The sequence below is a fragment of the Anser brachyrhynchus genome (genome assembly GCF_964034855.1).
Source record: "Anser brachyrhynchus genome assembly, chromosome: 16".
Classification (NCBI taxonomy): Eukaryota; Metazoa; Chordata; class Aves; order Anseriformes; family Anatidae; genus Anser; species Anser brachyrhynchus.
In genome coordinates this window covers 1,281,079-1,296,503 of record NC_137734.1, presented here as the reverse complement: position 1 = coordinate 1,296,503, position 15,425 = coordinate 1,281,079, and the positions used below count along the sequence as shown (strand labels likewise).

Here is a 15,425-nt window from a genome sequence, read left to right as displayed (position 1 = left end):
GACCCTCCTACACCCCCCGGGACCCCCACACACACCCCCGGGGGCCCGGAGCCGCCCCACCGGCGGCGGGAGGCAGCAGCGGGAGGTGAACGGGCCCCACCCGGGACGCCCCACACGGGCTGAGGGCAACGGGCCTGGCTCGGGCCCGGGGCCGCCTCCCTCCGGTGGGGGCGGCGGAGGGGACGGGACCCGGCACCGAACCGGGACCGGGCCGCAGGGGGGGCACGGGGGCGGCCCCTCACAGCCAGGCCCAGCGGGCCCCGGCCTGGTGGGGCCCGTCCAGGCCCGGTGGGGCCCGACCCGGCCCGGCCCGGTCCCTCCCCCCGCCCCGGGCCGGTCCCGGTCCCGGTCCCGGTCCCGGTTCCGGTCCCGTTCCGGGGGCGGGGCGGGGCGGGGCCGCGCGCACCAATGGCAGGGCTCCGCGGCCCTGTTGCCCTGGAGACCGCGGGCTGCCCGCCGGGGGCCGCGCCCATTGGCTGCCGCCTCGGCGCGGGCCCACGGCAGGGCGCGATCCGATTGGCTGCGGCTCCGCCCGCAGTTGCCGTGGCGACAGGGCCCGAGCGCGGCCTAGGCCCGGCCCCGAGCCCCGAGGCCTGGCCCGGGGGCGAGCGCTGGGCACCGGGCACGGGGGGCGGGGGGTGCCCCGCGGGGGGAGCCGCTGCCCCGGCCCGGTGAAACCGGCCCCGCTCCGTGTGCCTGGGCGCTGCCCGGCCTCGGTACCCCGCCTGCTGGCACCGTAGAGCCGGCCCGTTTACGGGAGAGGGGCTCCCGGTGCGGGGCTCCCGGTGCGGGGCACGGAGCCTCCCGCGGGGCCCGGCCTCCGTGCTGGGGGCACGCGTGTCCCGTCCCGGGATGGACACGAGGGGCCTGGTCCCGGGGGAGCTGAGGGGAGCGGTACGTGTCCCTGCCCGGTGCCCGGTGCCGGGGCTGTGGCGCTGCGGCCGTTACCGTGACATCTCCCAAATGTGCCCTCAGAGGTGTTGGAAAGGGCACTAAAGGAAACCTCAGAGCCCGGGAGGAACCGGAGATGGGAGCGGTGTGGGTCGGGCTGGAGAGCTCCCTGCCCCCAAACCTGCCCTCACCCCCAGTCTTTTCCCTTACGCCGAGCTCAGGGGCGCAGCAAACGGCGCAGGGCGAAACCGGAGGAGAGGAGAGCTGCGGCCCACGAGCTGACCCTGCCACCGATCCCCAGCGAGGACGAGAAGGAAGGGGAGAAGAAGAAGCCAGGTTGGGAGAGATTCCCCCGGTTCACTGCCCCCCAGCGCTGCTGCTGCGTGAACTCGGTGCTTGCTGCTGGGAGCCACAAAAAAAGTGCCTGAGAATAAAGAGGGAGAGCTAGAAAAGAGCAGGGAAGGCTTCGTAGGTTCTGCGCCTGGGCTGTAACTGCACGCTGCTCGTGCTGGGGCTGCAGAAGGTTTGAATTCAGTTCTCTCAGTTGTTCTTCATGTTTCCCTCAGCAACACGTAACAGGGGAGGGTAGATGGAAAGCATCGAAACTGGACTGTGAAATAAGTACAGGGCTTTTTTTATTTTTTGTTTCACCAGTTAAATTTATGTTGAGTAAAAAAACACCCTTGCCTTCGAAGACATCGTCGTCCCGAGAGAAATACAGAAGTTTTACTGAGAGGAAGTTGGCGCTCAAGGAGGCTGAATTAGCGAAAACGTTGGAAGAGATCAAAATTACCACGGTACATGCAGCAAATAGCAGGTGCTGGGATGGAGGTAGCAAATCCATACAGTTACCCAGGTTGCCTTTATGGAGGAAATTCTAGCAGTCTGAGTCACTCTTGCAAAATGGCACATGTTTATTTATTAATAAACTAGAGGTAATTATGCTGCTCTGCTCAGTGCTGGTGAAATGTAACCTTGATGTTGCCTATTAAGAAAACTGACAAGAAACCAAGAGAGAGCCCAGACTGTGGCAGTAGGAGGGATGAGATTTAGGAAACGTGACCCGTTAGAAAAGACTGTCAACGTCAGGGTTTCTTATTCTAGCAAAGGGAAGGCTGAGGTGGAGGACGTGACCGCAGGTTTTTAGTAGGCAAAAGATGGTTACAAGCGATCACGCAGCTGGTGGGGAGGCGTGTGGGAGCAGGACTGTGCTGTGGGGGGGAGATCAGTGCCTTGGCAATGAGACCGAGGCTTGGTACGTGGTGCTGGGACGGTCAGGGCCTTGTTGGTGCTGTTACCATGGGGCAGGAACGTCCCGGGAACAGCAGATGATGGTGAGAACACTTGAGGCGGGTGGGACTGATGGAATCTGCAACCCTTTAATCCACAAATTGCTGTAGGATCTGACCAAGCAGAAGATAAATGCCATAGAGGAGCTGAAGCAGCGCAGCGCCCACCTGGCAGAGGCCAACTGCCGGCTGATGGAGGACATCCAGCACACCGATGCCAGCACTGCCAAGCAAGCCAGAGACCTGCTGCAGCAGTACGAACAATTCCAGGTGAGGTTTTAGGGTTGGCTAGCAGGCCCGGTCCAGCGGAACACAAAACTTCCCACTGTTCCTGTCAGTGCTCGGGAATGGCCAGGCGCCGCGTGGGCACTTCCACTGCAACGAGCGTCACTGCAGCATCGCCGGTGCTGGGGGAGCTCTCAGATGCCCAAAGACCCCGCGAGGTGCTCTTGTTTTGTGCCTGTGTTTTAAAGCCACGAGGGTTTCTTGACTGGCTACTGTCCCACGCATCAGTAGCCACCCCTGTAACAGCCCAAATACATCCCTCCGTGGGGAAGTTGGCTCCTGGAAGCACCGAGACATTCCCACGAGCAGCTCCCGTGCAGGAGCTGGCACCAGCCACAGCAATGGACTCATCTGTGCTGCTAATAGAAGCAGTAGCATGAGAGGAACATCAGGGATGCTGCAGGGGGACGTTTCAGAGCTCTGTAGACTGATCAGTGACTGGATTTCTCTCTGTGCAGGTGGTCCAGGCGATGACACAGACCTTCAGTCAGAACAGACTGGACACGGCGAGGGCAGAGCTCCAGGAAATGGAAAAAGCAATGGAAAAGAATCTGGGAAGTGAGTTGCTGTCGTTACAGCGAAATATGGCCTATATAACCGCGTTATCTTTGCTTTCCATCGTGGTAGGTCAAAGGCATTTTGTCAATGACATAAATACCAAACTATTCCATTTCTGAAATTAATCCCCTTTCCTGCATGGGGATAATCCTTCTGTCAGGAGGGGCAGAACCCCGTGACGCCCGTCAGCCTGTGTCTAAGAGGCTGGGAAGAGTCTCCTCCTTGGCAGCTGTTGGCACCGTTCCAGGCAGGTTCTGGTCAAGGTGGTCAGATTTGGGGTGGCCATTCCCGCTGCTCACGTGGTGATCTGTAATCCACATCACTTCCCACATGGTGTGCTCAGCCAAGCGCAGGACAGGCTCGTCGGCTCGGTTAAGAAGTGAAGTTCTGGAAGCCCTGGGCTGACGTTTTCTGCTTTGACTTTCCCTCAGAGCTACAGCGGCAGCTGGACGAAGCCACGTCAAAAGTACAGGTTCTCCAGGACGAGCTCAGAGTCCTGCGGACCTACACGGACGTGCATTATCCCAGACAGGCTCTGCGGATTGTCCTGCTGCTGTCCGACATCCAGAACCTGAAGGAGCAGCAGCAGGTGCTGAGACCTCTCCTTCCCTGCCGCGTTGCTCGGGAGGCTGGAGAGGGCAGGGGAGGAAGGAACGCGATGTTTGCCTTGCTTAATGCTCCTGCTGTTTCTGTGCGCTGCCTCCTGCCACCCTCAGGATGAGATAGACAAGACAGAAGAAATGGGGAAGGCCGTCCTGGAGGAACTGGAAGAGAAAGCGCAGCTAGAACGAGAGGAGCTGTTGCAGAAAGTCGTGGAGGTACGCGGAATTACTATGACGTCTCGGCAGCGGGGGTCGGTTTGTGGGAGCTGTGGACAAGGCAGGGGCTTCTTGCCCACTGGCAACAGCAGCGTGCAGTCAGCACACGAAGAATAACAGAGAATAACAGAGCATCGCTGCTCCCGCTGGCTGACAAACGGGAGCTGCCTGACAAGCTGGAAGGGTGCACGAGAAGCACTTCTGCGTTGCTGCTCTAGTCTGATGTGACAAAATGTTCTCAGACTCGCTCCTGAGAGCTCGCTGCGTGGAGGTGAGTGCGCTGTGACCCAGCGTTCACCCTGCTGTTATGCTTCCTGCTTTATTACATTATTTAGGTAGGCACTTAGCTGCTCGGCTGTGACACTGCTGAGGCAACGCACGTATGTTTGTAAATTCATGAGGAAACTAAACCGTGCGCAGCACGACAGAGCAGGGGCTGCTCTCAGTCTGCAGAAAATTTTACAGGTGAATCTGTAAGCACAGGTGCTATAAGTAACCCAAGCAATATTAATAAGCCTTCTCGGGGAAACTGGACTGGATTTATTGAGTTCCTCTGTCTTGTTCTATCATCAGCCCAATGGGATGAGCTGGAACCAACACCTTATCCAAGCAGGAATTATTTCCTTGGAGAGTGATGCACCTAGACGTGACCAGGGTTGGCATCTGACGGCGGCAGGGTCTCACGCTGGCAGTTACTGTGGTTTTCTTCTCTTCCCCCACACAGGAGGTGTTGCTGCACCAAGATGGCCTGAAGCAGCTGGTCATAAACAACCACGTTCTTCGATGTGAAATAACAAGGCACAGAGAGGTGAGTGGGCGCGGGAAGAACCACCACGGTGAAGCAGAGCCAGCCACCCGCAGCCCTTGCCTTTAGTGAGGGTTTTGTGCATCTTGGTGGCGTATGTTGCTTTCTGCTTCCACTGGGGCTGCGCTTACTGAAACGCCTGCTGGACTGCTCGCCCTTAGTGTGTCCTGTTCGGGGCTTTCTTGTATGAGGGATGGTTTCGAGCTCTGCTGGTTGCAAAAATTTTAATCACTGCTTCTGTTGCAAAATGAAGGACGCTTAGAAATGTAATTCATTCAGGTCATTAAGGACCTGGAAGAGGAGATCAGCGAGCTGCAAAGAAGCATCCAGACGCTCCGCCAGCGTGCAAGAGACCCGAGAGAGGTGATCTTTGCTGATGTTTTTCTCCGCAGACCAAAGTAAGTAAGGCTGGTCAGTGGGCATGCACAGGCCGTTCTCTACGGCCTTGACCTGCAGGAGTCTGTGGAACTGAGCGCTAATAACCTCAGCCCAAGCACTGCCGCAGATCTCACCGTCAAACCTACACGCAGTCCAGGACAGAAACTCGCAGCTGACAGGGGTCCTGCCTCGGAAGATGGCTGCCAGGTCTCCTGGTCTTGCCTAAGTGCAGCTGGGAAATAGCCTCTGTAACAGCAGCGTGCTGTCAGCCCCGGTCACGTCACGTCTCTCTTCTGGGCTTCCTTTTGTCCGTCCTGTAAATGGGGATAATTATCGACTGCAGGAAGAGGCAGGAGCAGCAGGGCTTTTCAAGGCCCTTGTGACTACGATGAGTCTTCCTTTATTGTTCTTTTCCCTCGCTGGCTGGGAAACCAAACTGAGGGGAGGTGGCCAGGCTCCTGTGGAGCATCCTTGTCCGGGCAGGTCCTACCCGTCTCGAGCTGCTTTGCTGCTTGTGTGAAACGGCACGGGCGCTCGGCGAGAACAAAGACGGGCAGCCAGTTCCCTAATATGTAAAAAAAATGTCTCAGAGGAATGGGTTGGCAGCAAAAAGGCAGAACTTTCTACCACTCTTTCCCTGCCCAAGCTCGTCGGTAGCTAACGACTCCCAGAGCAGAGGTTGCGGTGAATCCCCGCTCCCGCTTCCCAGCGCGCAGTGCTCGTACCGGACGTCGGTATGGAGCGCAAGGAGAATCCTCAGCGCGCATCGATGGGGAGAAGGCCCTGCCAGCTCGCTCACGGGAACGCTGGGCTCTCCTCTCCAGGGACAGGGGACACACTGGCCAAGTCTGTAGGCTGAGGCATACCAGCAGCCCGCTGTGACGAGTTATTTTCCACCGTACCCACGGCGGGGAGCCCGCCCCACCGAGCGGCAGGCCCCTGGCAGAGGGCTCCTGCCCAGAACACAAACGCTTTGGAGCTGCTGAGGTGCCTCCGCTTCCTGAGCTGTCCGCTGACCAGGGGAACAAACCTACAAAAAAGTTGGTCAGATATGTTTAAATCTGGAGTGCGGTGTAGCCCGAAACCCACAGCTGTGTGCAGAACTGTGTGCACATGCACGTTTACTTGCTGCAGCTGCCTATATACAAGTTATTCACGGCCCACAGATGTCAGTTAACGGAGGCTTTCCTTTCCAGCAGGTCCTGCTGCTGCAGGTGTGGGCCAGCCCTCAGCCCTCCGCACTTCACACACGCACACAGGGTTATTCCCATGGCGTGAAAATACAGTCCCCTGCGTGAGCAGCTGCTCACCCAGCAAACCGGCGGTGCTGCAAACGGCAGAAGGGGCTGGATCTCCCGTGCTGGGCTGCCAGGGGGTTTTAACGGCAAGCCAGGTAGGGCTGCAGCGCTGCGGAGGCGTGATCCGAAGCAGGAGGAAAGCCTGGAACGTGTCAGGAGACTGTGGGGGAGGCGAGTGGCTGCGTGATGGATTAGCGCAACTTAATTTTTTCCGATAAAAGAATGATAAAAAGGGGAATTAATTAGCCTCGACAGCTGGTGGGGCTGGGGTTACTGAGGGTGGCTGGGAGAGGAGTTAAAAATAGCAGGAAGGCCCAAGTGGAAAGTTTCTGTAACATCACAAGTCAGGCATTTGGTGCTTACCCGCCCTGACAGGCAGGAGGCTGTGCCAGAGCCCTCGCCGCCATCTCCCCGCTGATTCCCACTGACCTCCCTGCAACTTTTCACACGACTTCACCAGCCGTTCATTTTTCCAGTTAACCCTCTGGTTCCAGACGTTGCCGTGGCTTCTTGAAAGCAGAACCAGGCGTACGCTGCGCTCAGCTTGGAAGCACGAGGGCGCGCAGCAGCGCGGGGTTGTTGCTGGCCCTCCTTGGGCTCCCCGTGCGCGGCACCTGTGAAGCACGGAGGAGCTGCGAGGCCCCTGCACGCCCGCGTGTATCTGCATTTCTATTCTCCCTCTTTAAAACTCCTTTCTCAAGGGCCCCCCGGGTGGATTTCACCAGCAGCTCTGAGCCCTGCATTGGAGTCGCTCTGGACGCACAGTTTGTCCCGGGCTGACGCAGGCTGCTGAGCGCACCTCTGAGCGAGCCCAGCTTGCTGTGTTTGTCCTTTCTCTGCGAGAAAGCAGATGTGCCTGGCTGCCTGATGGGCTTTCTCTGCTTCTGTTTGTCGTTCGGGGCTGACAATGAGGGGCAGCTAATTCCGTTCTTTCTCCGAGTCCCAAGGGTGAGATCTGGCTGGCGTTTGCTGGGAAGCCGAGCCGCGCTCTGGTTTGTGCTGAGCAGGGGCTGAGCACCGGAACCCTCGCCTCGTGCTAAAGGGCTTTTGTCCGCTGCTCCCCCAGCTGCCTGCTGTGTCCTGCTGTGTCCCCAAACGAGTACCTGGTCCCTCACCACTGACACCGGTCCTGGGCCCCAGGGACACGGGGCAGGGGTGGCGCAGCTAACGCCAGGCAGGCGTCCCTGCCAGCCACCTCCAGCCCTCGAACACTGGGGCCATTGCAGGGCGCGCAGGAAGCCTCTGAGCTCCGGGCGGGCTGCGCAGAGCATCGGAGGAGTCACCCGCCTCTCGGCCCGGCCGCACAGGAGCTTCTTCCCCTCCTCGCGCCGGGCTCCTGTACGCCGGTCGGAGCACGGCCGCTGGTTCCTGCTCTTTCCTTCGCGCCTCATCTCTCTCCTCTCTCTGCTCAGGTGCGCACCGGACGCCGAGGTGGTCCTCAGCATCCCCGCGGAGGAGGCGCCGCTCCCCTAACGCTCGCAGGCCCCTCGCCAGGCTCGGCTGTGGTGCTGAGCCGGCACAGCCTTCCCCAGCAGCGCTTCTTCACCCCAGCCCCGCTCAGCGAGGGCCCCCGGTTACAAGGTGCAGGAAAGGAGCTGCAGCGTTCCTGACCTCACGGCTGTGACCATCGGGCTGCAGCCGTTTGGAAGGTGCAAGCCCCGTGGTGGCGGCTTCCCAGGAGACCTCCCCGGCCCTCCTCACACCCCAGCACGACAGGATCCCCCCTGTGCCGTCGGGGCAGCACCTAAGGGGCTGCAGACGAAGTCAGATGGGGTCTCTCCATCGCGGTGCTGTGACCGTGAGGGGTGCCCTGGGGTGCTCCGAGGTGGGCACATCCCGGTGCAGAGCAGCCCGGGGCCCCAGCACGGAGCCAAAACACCGCCGGTGCGGGTGCCGGGGCCTGCCTCAGGTTCAAATAAAAACAGCCCCCCCGCGCTGCCCCGTTCGAAACACGCCTCTGGCCCCGTCCGTTACCGGCTGGGGGTGACGGCGCTGCCGCGGCTGCCAAACAGGGGCAGCGGAGCCTCCGCAGCCCCCGGCAGGGCTCGGCCCCGCTCCGGGGGGCAGGCACCGGGGCAGGACCGGGCTCGGCTCGCTCCTTACTTGGCGAAGCGGCGGGGCCGTGCGCTGCCCCGGGCCGCCGCGAGATGGAGCCGGGAGGGGACCGGGCGGGGGGCTCGGGGGCGCGGGGGGGGTCCCTGCCCCGGGCGGGACCGGAGCGTGGCGGAGCCCCCGGGCCGCGGCGGCGGGGACGGGACGGGACGGGACGGGGCTCCCGGGCAGCCCCGGTGCCGCTTTTCCCCCCGCTGCTCCCCGGGGACCGAGGGGAGGCGGCCGGGGGCACCTCGCCGAGCCCCGGCACCGGGAGCCCCGCGGGGGCCTCGGGGACCGGGCAGAGCCCCGGGGGTGCGGGCGGCGGGGGCCGGGGCGGGCGGCGGGGTGGGGGGGGGGGTCGGGCAGGGGTGGGACCGGCCGCGGCGGGGGCTCCACCTCCCGGTCTTTAAAGCCTCGCCGCTCCGGGGCCGGGCGGCGGTGCCCGGGAGCTCGGTGGAGGTCAGCCCGGCCCGGGGAAAGTTGGGGCCGGACCGGGACAGGAGACCGGGACCGGGACCGGCGAGGCCGCCGCGCCCGTGACCTCGGGGCTGCACGGCCGGGGGGCTCCGGCGGAGCAGAGGGGCTGCCGGGGACCGCAGGGAGCCGGGGACCCCTTGGGGCTCCCTCTCCCGACCCCGCTGCCCCCCGTGCCGCCGATGACCCTGAACACGCAGCGCGGGAGCAAGAGCCCGCTGCGGAGGAGGGCCAGCACCCCTCTGCCGCGGCCCGGGGCACCGGGTGCCACGCCACGGACCGAGCCCGGGCACCCCCAGCTCGGCCACTCGTCGTCGGAGCCGGGCGGCAGGGCTGCGGCCCCCCGGGGCAGCTGGTCCTCCGAGTCCTCGGCCTCGTCGGGCTGCTGGGAGCCCCAGTACCGCGTGGTGCTGCTGGGAGACCCCGGCGTGGGCAAAACCAGCCTGGCCAACGCCTTCGCCGGCGTCCAGGAGCGGGACCTGCTGGAGCAGCACGGAGGTGGGTGCCCCACGGCGTGGCGGGGGGGACCCTCTGCAGCGGGGTCGCCCGCCACAGGGCCGGGAGGAGGGGAGGCGGCTGCGCCCCGTGCTCGGAGGGAGCCCCGCGCGAGGCCCGGAGGAGCCCGGCAGGGTCAGGGGCCAGCGCCGGGTCTCGGCTGCCCGGGGAGTTCCGCACCGACCCGGCTCTCCCGGTGTCTTGCAGAAGTGGCGTACGAGCGCACGCTGTCCGTGGATGGCGAGGAGACCACGCTGCTGGTGATAGACGCCTGGGAGCCGGAGCGGCGGGTACGCGGGGCTGGGGCCGCTTCCCCGGGGCTGGGAACCACACGAGCCCCTGCTGCTGGGAGGACTGGGGGGACTGGGATGGGTGTGGGGGACGCCGTGCGCGTACAGCTGCTGCTTCGGGGCCTCTGGGCTCTGCAAAGGTCTCCCTGGGGCCCTTCTGGCTGCGTCCAGGGCTCGCAGAGCGGGACAAGCCCAGTGGGCAGGATGGGGCTCAGGGTCCCCAGTCAGCAGCCATAAAGGCAAATTGCTGGGATCGAGGGACCCCCGATGGGGGCACCCCTCTGTCTGGGAAGGTTGAAGCCTGAGGTCAGCCCCCTGGCCAAAGCGACAGCCTCTAACTGCCTCTGCCTGCCGTGCCCAGGCCTGGGAGGGTTCCCAGCACATCCTCGCCCCTCTCCGGGGGCTCCCGTGGCGAGGCACCGTGAGCGCAGGAGCAGCCGAGCGTGGCAGGAGCCGTGCGGGTCCCTCGGTGGGGGGAGGAAGAGGCTGCGGGAGGGAGCGCAGTGCCCGCCCGCTGCGAAATGCGAGGGAACGGTTTGGAAGCGGGGCTGAAGGAGCCGACCGGGCAAATCCACGTGAGGCGGCGCTGCCAGCCAGGGCACGTGCTTAGCAGGCAGAGCCGCGGCCCCGAGAGCCTGGCACGGGGCGTTCCCTCTGCCCCGCGCAGCGCAGGCTTCTCCCTGCCAGCAGTCCCAGCGCAGCGTCGCTGCCTCCTCCCAGCACCCCCGTGCCCTCCTCCCCGAGGGCCACCCCGGGGCCGTGGGCTTCCACGGGAGTCAGGATCGGTCCCCGGGAGCCAGCACCCAGGCTGCGCGCAGGCACGGCACCCCCGTGGGCTGGGGCTGCGTTTTCCGTGGATGCCTGCCCTGCCCGGACGTGCCCAGCCCCACAGCACCCTGAGATCGGCCGTTTTATTTCCGCTGTTGCTCAATCCCAGCTTGCCCAGCCAGGACCAGTGTGGGGCTCGCAGCGCTGTGCCCATGACACTGGCATTGCGCGGCCGAAAGCAGCTCCAGGAGGTGCAGCCTCAGCCCCCTGAGCCAAGCTGAGCCCACGGCCCCAGTTTCTTGCTGATAGAGGAGGAAACTGAACCACCCCAAAAGCCAGGAGCTTTTAAGCTGTTTTAGTAACGGGGCCACACATCTGCTGCCCATGATGCGGGGGCTGTTGAGGTGCGCTGGCAGGTCCCATCTGTGCCAGGGTGCCTTGCTGGCCCCCCCCAGAGCGGTTGGGGATGCCACTGGCCCCCGCAGCGCGGTGACGTCCCCTTCCCCATGCGGTGGCAGGGTGAGGAGAGCTGGCACCGCAGCCACTGCCTGCAGGTGGGGAACGCGTATGTCATCGTCTACTCCATCACGGACCACGGCAGCTTTGAGAGCGCCTCGGAGCTGCGCATCCAGCTGCGCAGCATGCGGCAGGCCGAGGACATCCCCATCATCCTGGTGGGGAACAAATCCGACCTGGTGCGGTGCCGCGAGGTCTCCGTTGAAGGTGAGCGTCCCCGTGTCCCGTCCCCGTGTCCCGTCCCCGTGTCCCGTCCCCGTGTCCCGTCCCCGTGTCCCGTCCCCGTGTCCCGTCCCCGTGTCCCGTCCCCGTGTCCCGTCCCCGTCCCCTTGTCCCGTCCCCGTGTCCCGTGCCACGGCTTCTGCTGCGTCCCCGGACCAGGGGGTGCCAGCGGGGCTGTGCCCCCTCCCTGCCCTCCCCTTGCAGAGGGCCGTGCCTGCGCCATGATGTTCGACTGCAAGTTCATCGAGACGTCGGCGGCCCTGCAGCACAACGTGGCCGAGCTCTTCGAGGGGGTGGTGCGGCAGCTGCGCCTGCGCCGCGAGGGCAAGGAGGCCGGCGCGCACCCCGCGTCTGTCCACAAGCGCAAGGAGAGCCTCACCAAGAGGGCCCGGCGCTTCCTCGACAGGCTGGTGGCCAGGAACAGCAGCAAGGTGGCCCTCAAAGTCCGCTCCAAGTCCTGCCACGACCTGTCCGTGCTCTGAGAGCCGCCGCGTACCCGTCCCACCGGACTTGGAGGCTGGGGGCTCCCCTCTGCCATCAGTGTGGCCAGCAGCTCCGCGGGTGCAAGGAGAGACCGCAGGGGCCGGAGCGATGCTGAGGACACGGAGCTGTTTTAACCGGTGCTGGTGGACACACGGGGTGCTCTGGATCTGGCCGCTACCCCTCCAGGAGAGGGGCTGAGTGGGGCTGGGTCCCCCGAGCTGCACGTGTGGGACGGGCACCTGTGCCTTGGGGGTGGGAGCCCCGCTGCCCCGTGCTCCGGGGGGGCCGGGCCGTGTCCCTGCAGGGCCGGAGGCGTGCTGGAGGCTGCCGGCAGCTCTGCTGGCCGTGGTCGTGGCACCCGTCCTTCGTGGGGCAGCAGGGGGTGGCGAGGGCACCGCAGCGGCACCCCTGGCCCCTCTGCGCCTGGGTTTTGCGCTGCGTCTCCCTAGCACTGGCGTTCTTCTGACTGAGGTTTTTCTGCTGTCTTCGTCCCGGTGCGATGGGGAAACCCCCGGATCCACAGAATAAACACCAGCTGGGATGTGCCGCTCTGGTCTCTGCTGGGTCCCTGCCATGGGGAGCTGCGGGCTGGGGATGCGGGGCCAGAGCCGAGCACAATTCCTCGACTGGGGCTGGGGCCCTGCCTGCTGCTGCGGCTGAGTCTGGGCAGCTCCGGCTTCGTCAGCCCAAACAGCTCGGGGCAGGGAGAGCCTCAGCCCCCGGCCAGGCTTCCTCCAGCCACCATTCGGCCAAGTCTCAGCCCCTCACCCAGTGGTCACAGCACCACCCCCGGCAATGGCAGAAGCCCCTGGCCCCCTGCACCTCCCTGCTCCCGGCCGGCTCCAGAAAAGCCTCTGGGAAGGGCTCAGCACCAGCCCCCGTTGCTGGGGCACAGGTTTTGAGCCCCTGTGCAGGATTCAGACCCCTGTGGGAGCCACAGCCTGGGCTGGGAGCCAGGCCCTGGGCAGTCCTCGGTGCCCTGGGAAGGGGCAGAGGCACCAGAGGGGACGTGCTGGGGTGCAGCAAGCAGCGAGCGACCCCGGGCACCCGAGGAGGCGACGCCGGAGCCGGTTGTTTTTTGGGCTGCGCTGCCGGCGAGCGGCCGGGACGCCGCGGGGGAGCCAGCTCGGCAGCCCCGGGCCCGGCGCCAGGGAGGCTCCGCGGTGCCCTCCCTGCCTGGCTCGGGTCAGGAGTTTCCACTCGTTCCACATCCCGAGCGTGGGGAGCCGCTGGTGGCGGGCACGGTGCAGCTGGGGAGGAACGGAGGGGACGCGAGGATGGGGCTGTGCCCGTGCTTGTGAGAAATTTGTCTCTCCTCCTCGCCCCACCAGTGACGGCGGTGCTGATGCTCTCTCCTTGCTGCTGCTCTGGCTCTGGCTCCTCTGCCCGGGCGCTGCCCTGGAGCTCCCCGTGCCCCTGGTGCTGCTGGACGCGGTGCTGGGCTCCGGGGCTGCACGGTGGCTGTCCGTCCGTCCGTCCTGCAGCTGCAGCCGGCGTTTCCTGCGGCGGGAGGCAAGCGGGGGGGGGGGTGTGGGGGGGTTGCTGCGGGATGGAAAGTTGGCAGCCGGCAGCGAGGGGAGTGGAAAGAATGAGCTCAAACCCAGAAAAATGCGGCCGTGCTGGAGGGTGGGAGGAGAGGCCAAGGGGGGGGGGGGGCACGTCGAGGAGCTGGGAAAGGGAGGGAGGAAGGAAGGAGGTGCTGGCGGGGGGCCAGGGGCTGCCTGCGGCCCCCAGCTGGGCCCCCACCTGGGCCAGGTACTGCCAGGGCTCGGCAGCTCCGGCCCCTCCAGCAAGAACTCTCGGGGCTGCCACCTCCCTGCCGGCCGGCCCAGCGCCATTGGTCCCAGTGCCACCCATCCCTGCATGGCCGCTGTCCCCGGTGCCACCTCCCCCAGCCCCAGCTGCTCCCCGGTGCCGTTTGTCCCGGTGCCACCCCGGAGAGCCGTCCGTCCCAGCGCACGCCACTCTGCTCGCTGCCTCCCCGTGCCGGGGGACCCCGGTGGCTGGTGGCCGGCACATGGCCGCGGTGGGACCAGGTCCTGTGCCGGTCCCCAGCCCCTGGGGCACACGGGGTGCCCGGTGGCCTGACCACCAGCCCTCTTGCTCATCTCCCACTTCTGCAGGGTCTGGATGCTGCCGGGGATGTTTTAGGATCAAGGGCCCGCACCCAAAGCGTTTTCCCCCCGCCCCGGTGCCCCCATCTGCTGCCACCACGGGGCCGGGGCCGGAGCAGCCTCCCCGGCACAGGGCGAGTTAAAGGCTGGCTCGAGCGTGCCGCAGCGCATCTTCTCATGGGGAGCTGCCAAGAAAAGCACAAGGGAGGAGGGCGGCCGCTTCCCCGCGCACCACGGGGCCAGGTCCTGCCCTTGGTCCCCGCAGGACGGCTGGGAAGTCCCTCCTGCTTTCCCAGCCCGAGCCGCTCGCGCAGGAAAGCCCCACGGCCGCTGCGTGGGGAGCAGCCCCTCAGCCAGGTCCCTGCCTCCGTGCCGAGCCCCCAGCCCCGAGCCCAGCGCTCACAGCCCCGGCACCAGACCAAGGGCACCCAGCGGGGAGCTGAGGCGTCCGCAGCAAAAGCTCGCAACCTCAGGGCTGCTTTGGAGCGGGGCCGTAAAGGTCTTTTGAAGGTTTTTTTGATAAAAGGCTCAGCAGTGGAATACACCAGAGCGTTAGCATTTCTGCTGCTATTTTGGGTTGTGGTCTAACAACGTGCTGGAAGGACAGGAGCAGCTCCCGGCCCTGCAGCCTTCGGTTCGGGCTCTCCCCGGGCTCAGAGGCTGCCCCCGTTAACCTCAGCCCTGCCCAGAGCCAGCACCAAGCTCGCAGCCCATCTGATATCATGAGCAGAGAGGGGCTTGCAGAGGCCTCCTGGGCACAGGGCACAGCACCTTCCCTGCCTCCTCTCGGGGTATCCCCAAGGAGGCATCCCCAGATTTTGGTGCAAAAGGAGCAGAATTTGACACCTTCCCTCCCTGCCCTCCCGCAGCAGCGCCCGGGGCCGTGCCCGGCTGGGTGGGTTCTCACGGGATGCTCAAAGAGTCTTCAACAACAGGGACACGTCCGAGCAGCAGGGGCACGTTACTGCGTCCCGGGGTGACAGGGAACAGAAGTGGAGATGCTGCCTGTGCTCCTTGACAGAAACCGGATTCGAAGGAGAGACGTGAGGGGGTTCCTGCAGAGGGCTCCAGGTAGCAGCGGGAGCTGTCCCCGAAGCATGCAGCGCCCAGAGAGACACCAGGGCGTGCGGGGACTGATTTAGGGGACGAGTAGGCACCTGTAGGCATCGGTGAGGGGCTGGTACAGGGGCTTCTGGCTTTGCTGCGGCCACCTGGGGACTGCCTCCCGTGCCGTGCCGCAGGGTGGGACGTAGCGGGGCGCACTGTCCCTGTGGCTGCGTGCTGCTGACCCCGGTGCTCGTCCTTCTCCTTGTGGGAGCATCGGTGACACCGAGAGGACAGCACCCCGGGCAGGAGGCCAGCCCCGGAGCAAGGCACTTCAGTGCTCCCCAGAGGCCTTTTCACCTCCCCGCTGCCTGAAATACGAAACTATGAATCACCCCAGGTCCTGAAATAGATTTTTTTTTTTAAGAGAAAAATATGTTTCAAAAAAATGTTAAAGCGTGCCTTGTCTCCCTGCTGTGCTCCCTTCCCCTGCCCGCGGCTCGGCTCCAAGCCAGTCCCCGGGCCGGCGGAGGCGTTGGCCGAGGGGGGGCCATGCCTGCACCAGCCCTGCTGGGGACCCCTTGCCGCCACCCCAGGGGAGAC

The 15,425-nt window shown here is 64.8% G+C and overlaps 2 protein-coding genes across 3 annotated transcripts; both read left to right on the top strand.

Moving 5' to 3' along the window:
* Nucleotides 1-523: 523 nt before the first annotated feature.
* LOC308178745 (uncharacterized protein C20orf96) lies at nucleotides 524-8,272 on the top strand. 2 transcript variants are annotated; one of them, XR_013939942.1, is made up of 11 exons: nucleotides 524-894; nucleotides 1,113-1,227; nucleotides 1,546-1,688; nucleotides 2,292-2,450; nucleotides 2,924-3,023; nucleotides 3,455-3,612; nucleotides 3,740-3,841; nucleotides 4,566-4,649; nucleotides 4,926-5,044; nucleotides 6,221-6,417; nucleotides 7,735-8,272. XR_013939942.1 is itself a non-coding variant. In XM_080557793.1 (10 exons), exons 1-10 carry the CDS (start codon nucleotides 853-855, stop codon nucleotides 7,793-7,795), a joined length of 1,083 nt encoding a protein of 360 aa, XP_080413919.1. In that variant the 5' UTR covers nucleotides 525-852; the 3' UTR covers nucleotides 7,796-8,272. The 2 variants fall into 2 exon arrangements, 1 of the variants encoding a protein (XP_080413919.1); XM_080557793.1 differs by lacking the exon at nucleotides 6,221-6,417 and having other exon boundaries at nucleotides 525-894.
* A 565-nt stretch (nucleotides 8,273-8,837) lies between these two features.
* On the top strand, nucleotides 8,838-12,210 carry REM1 (RRAD and GEM like GTPase 1). Its single transcript, XM_080557795.1, has 4 exons — nucleotides 8,838-9,388; nucleotides 9,593-9,675; nucleotides 10,962-11,166; nucleotides 11,386-12,210. The coding sequence occupies exons 1-4, from the start codon at nucleotides 9,073-9,075 to the stop codon at nucleotides 11,661-11,663; spliced, it is 882 nt and encodes a 293-aa protein (XP_080413921.1). The 5' UTR covers nucleotides 8,838-9,072; the 3' UTR covers nucleotides 11,664-12,210.
* The last annotated feature ends 3,215 nt before the right edge of the window (nucleotides 12,211-15,425 follow it).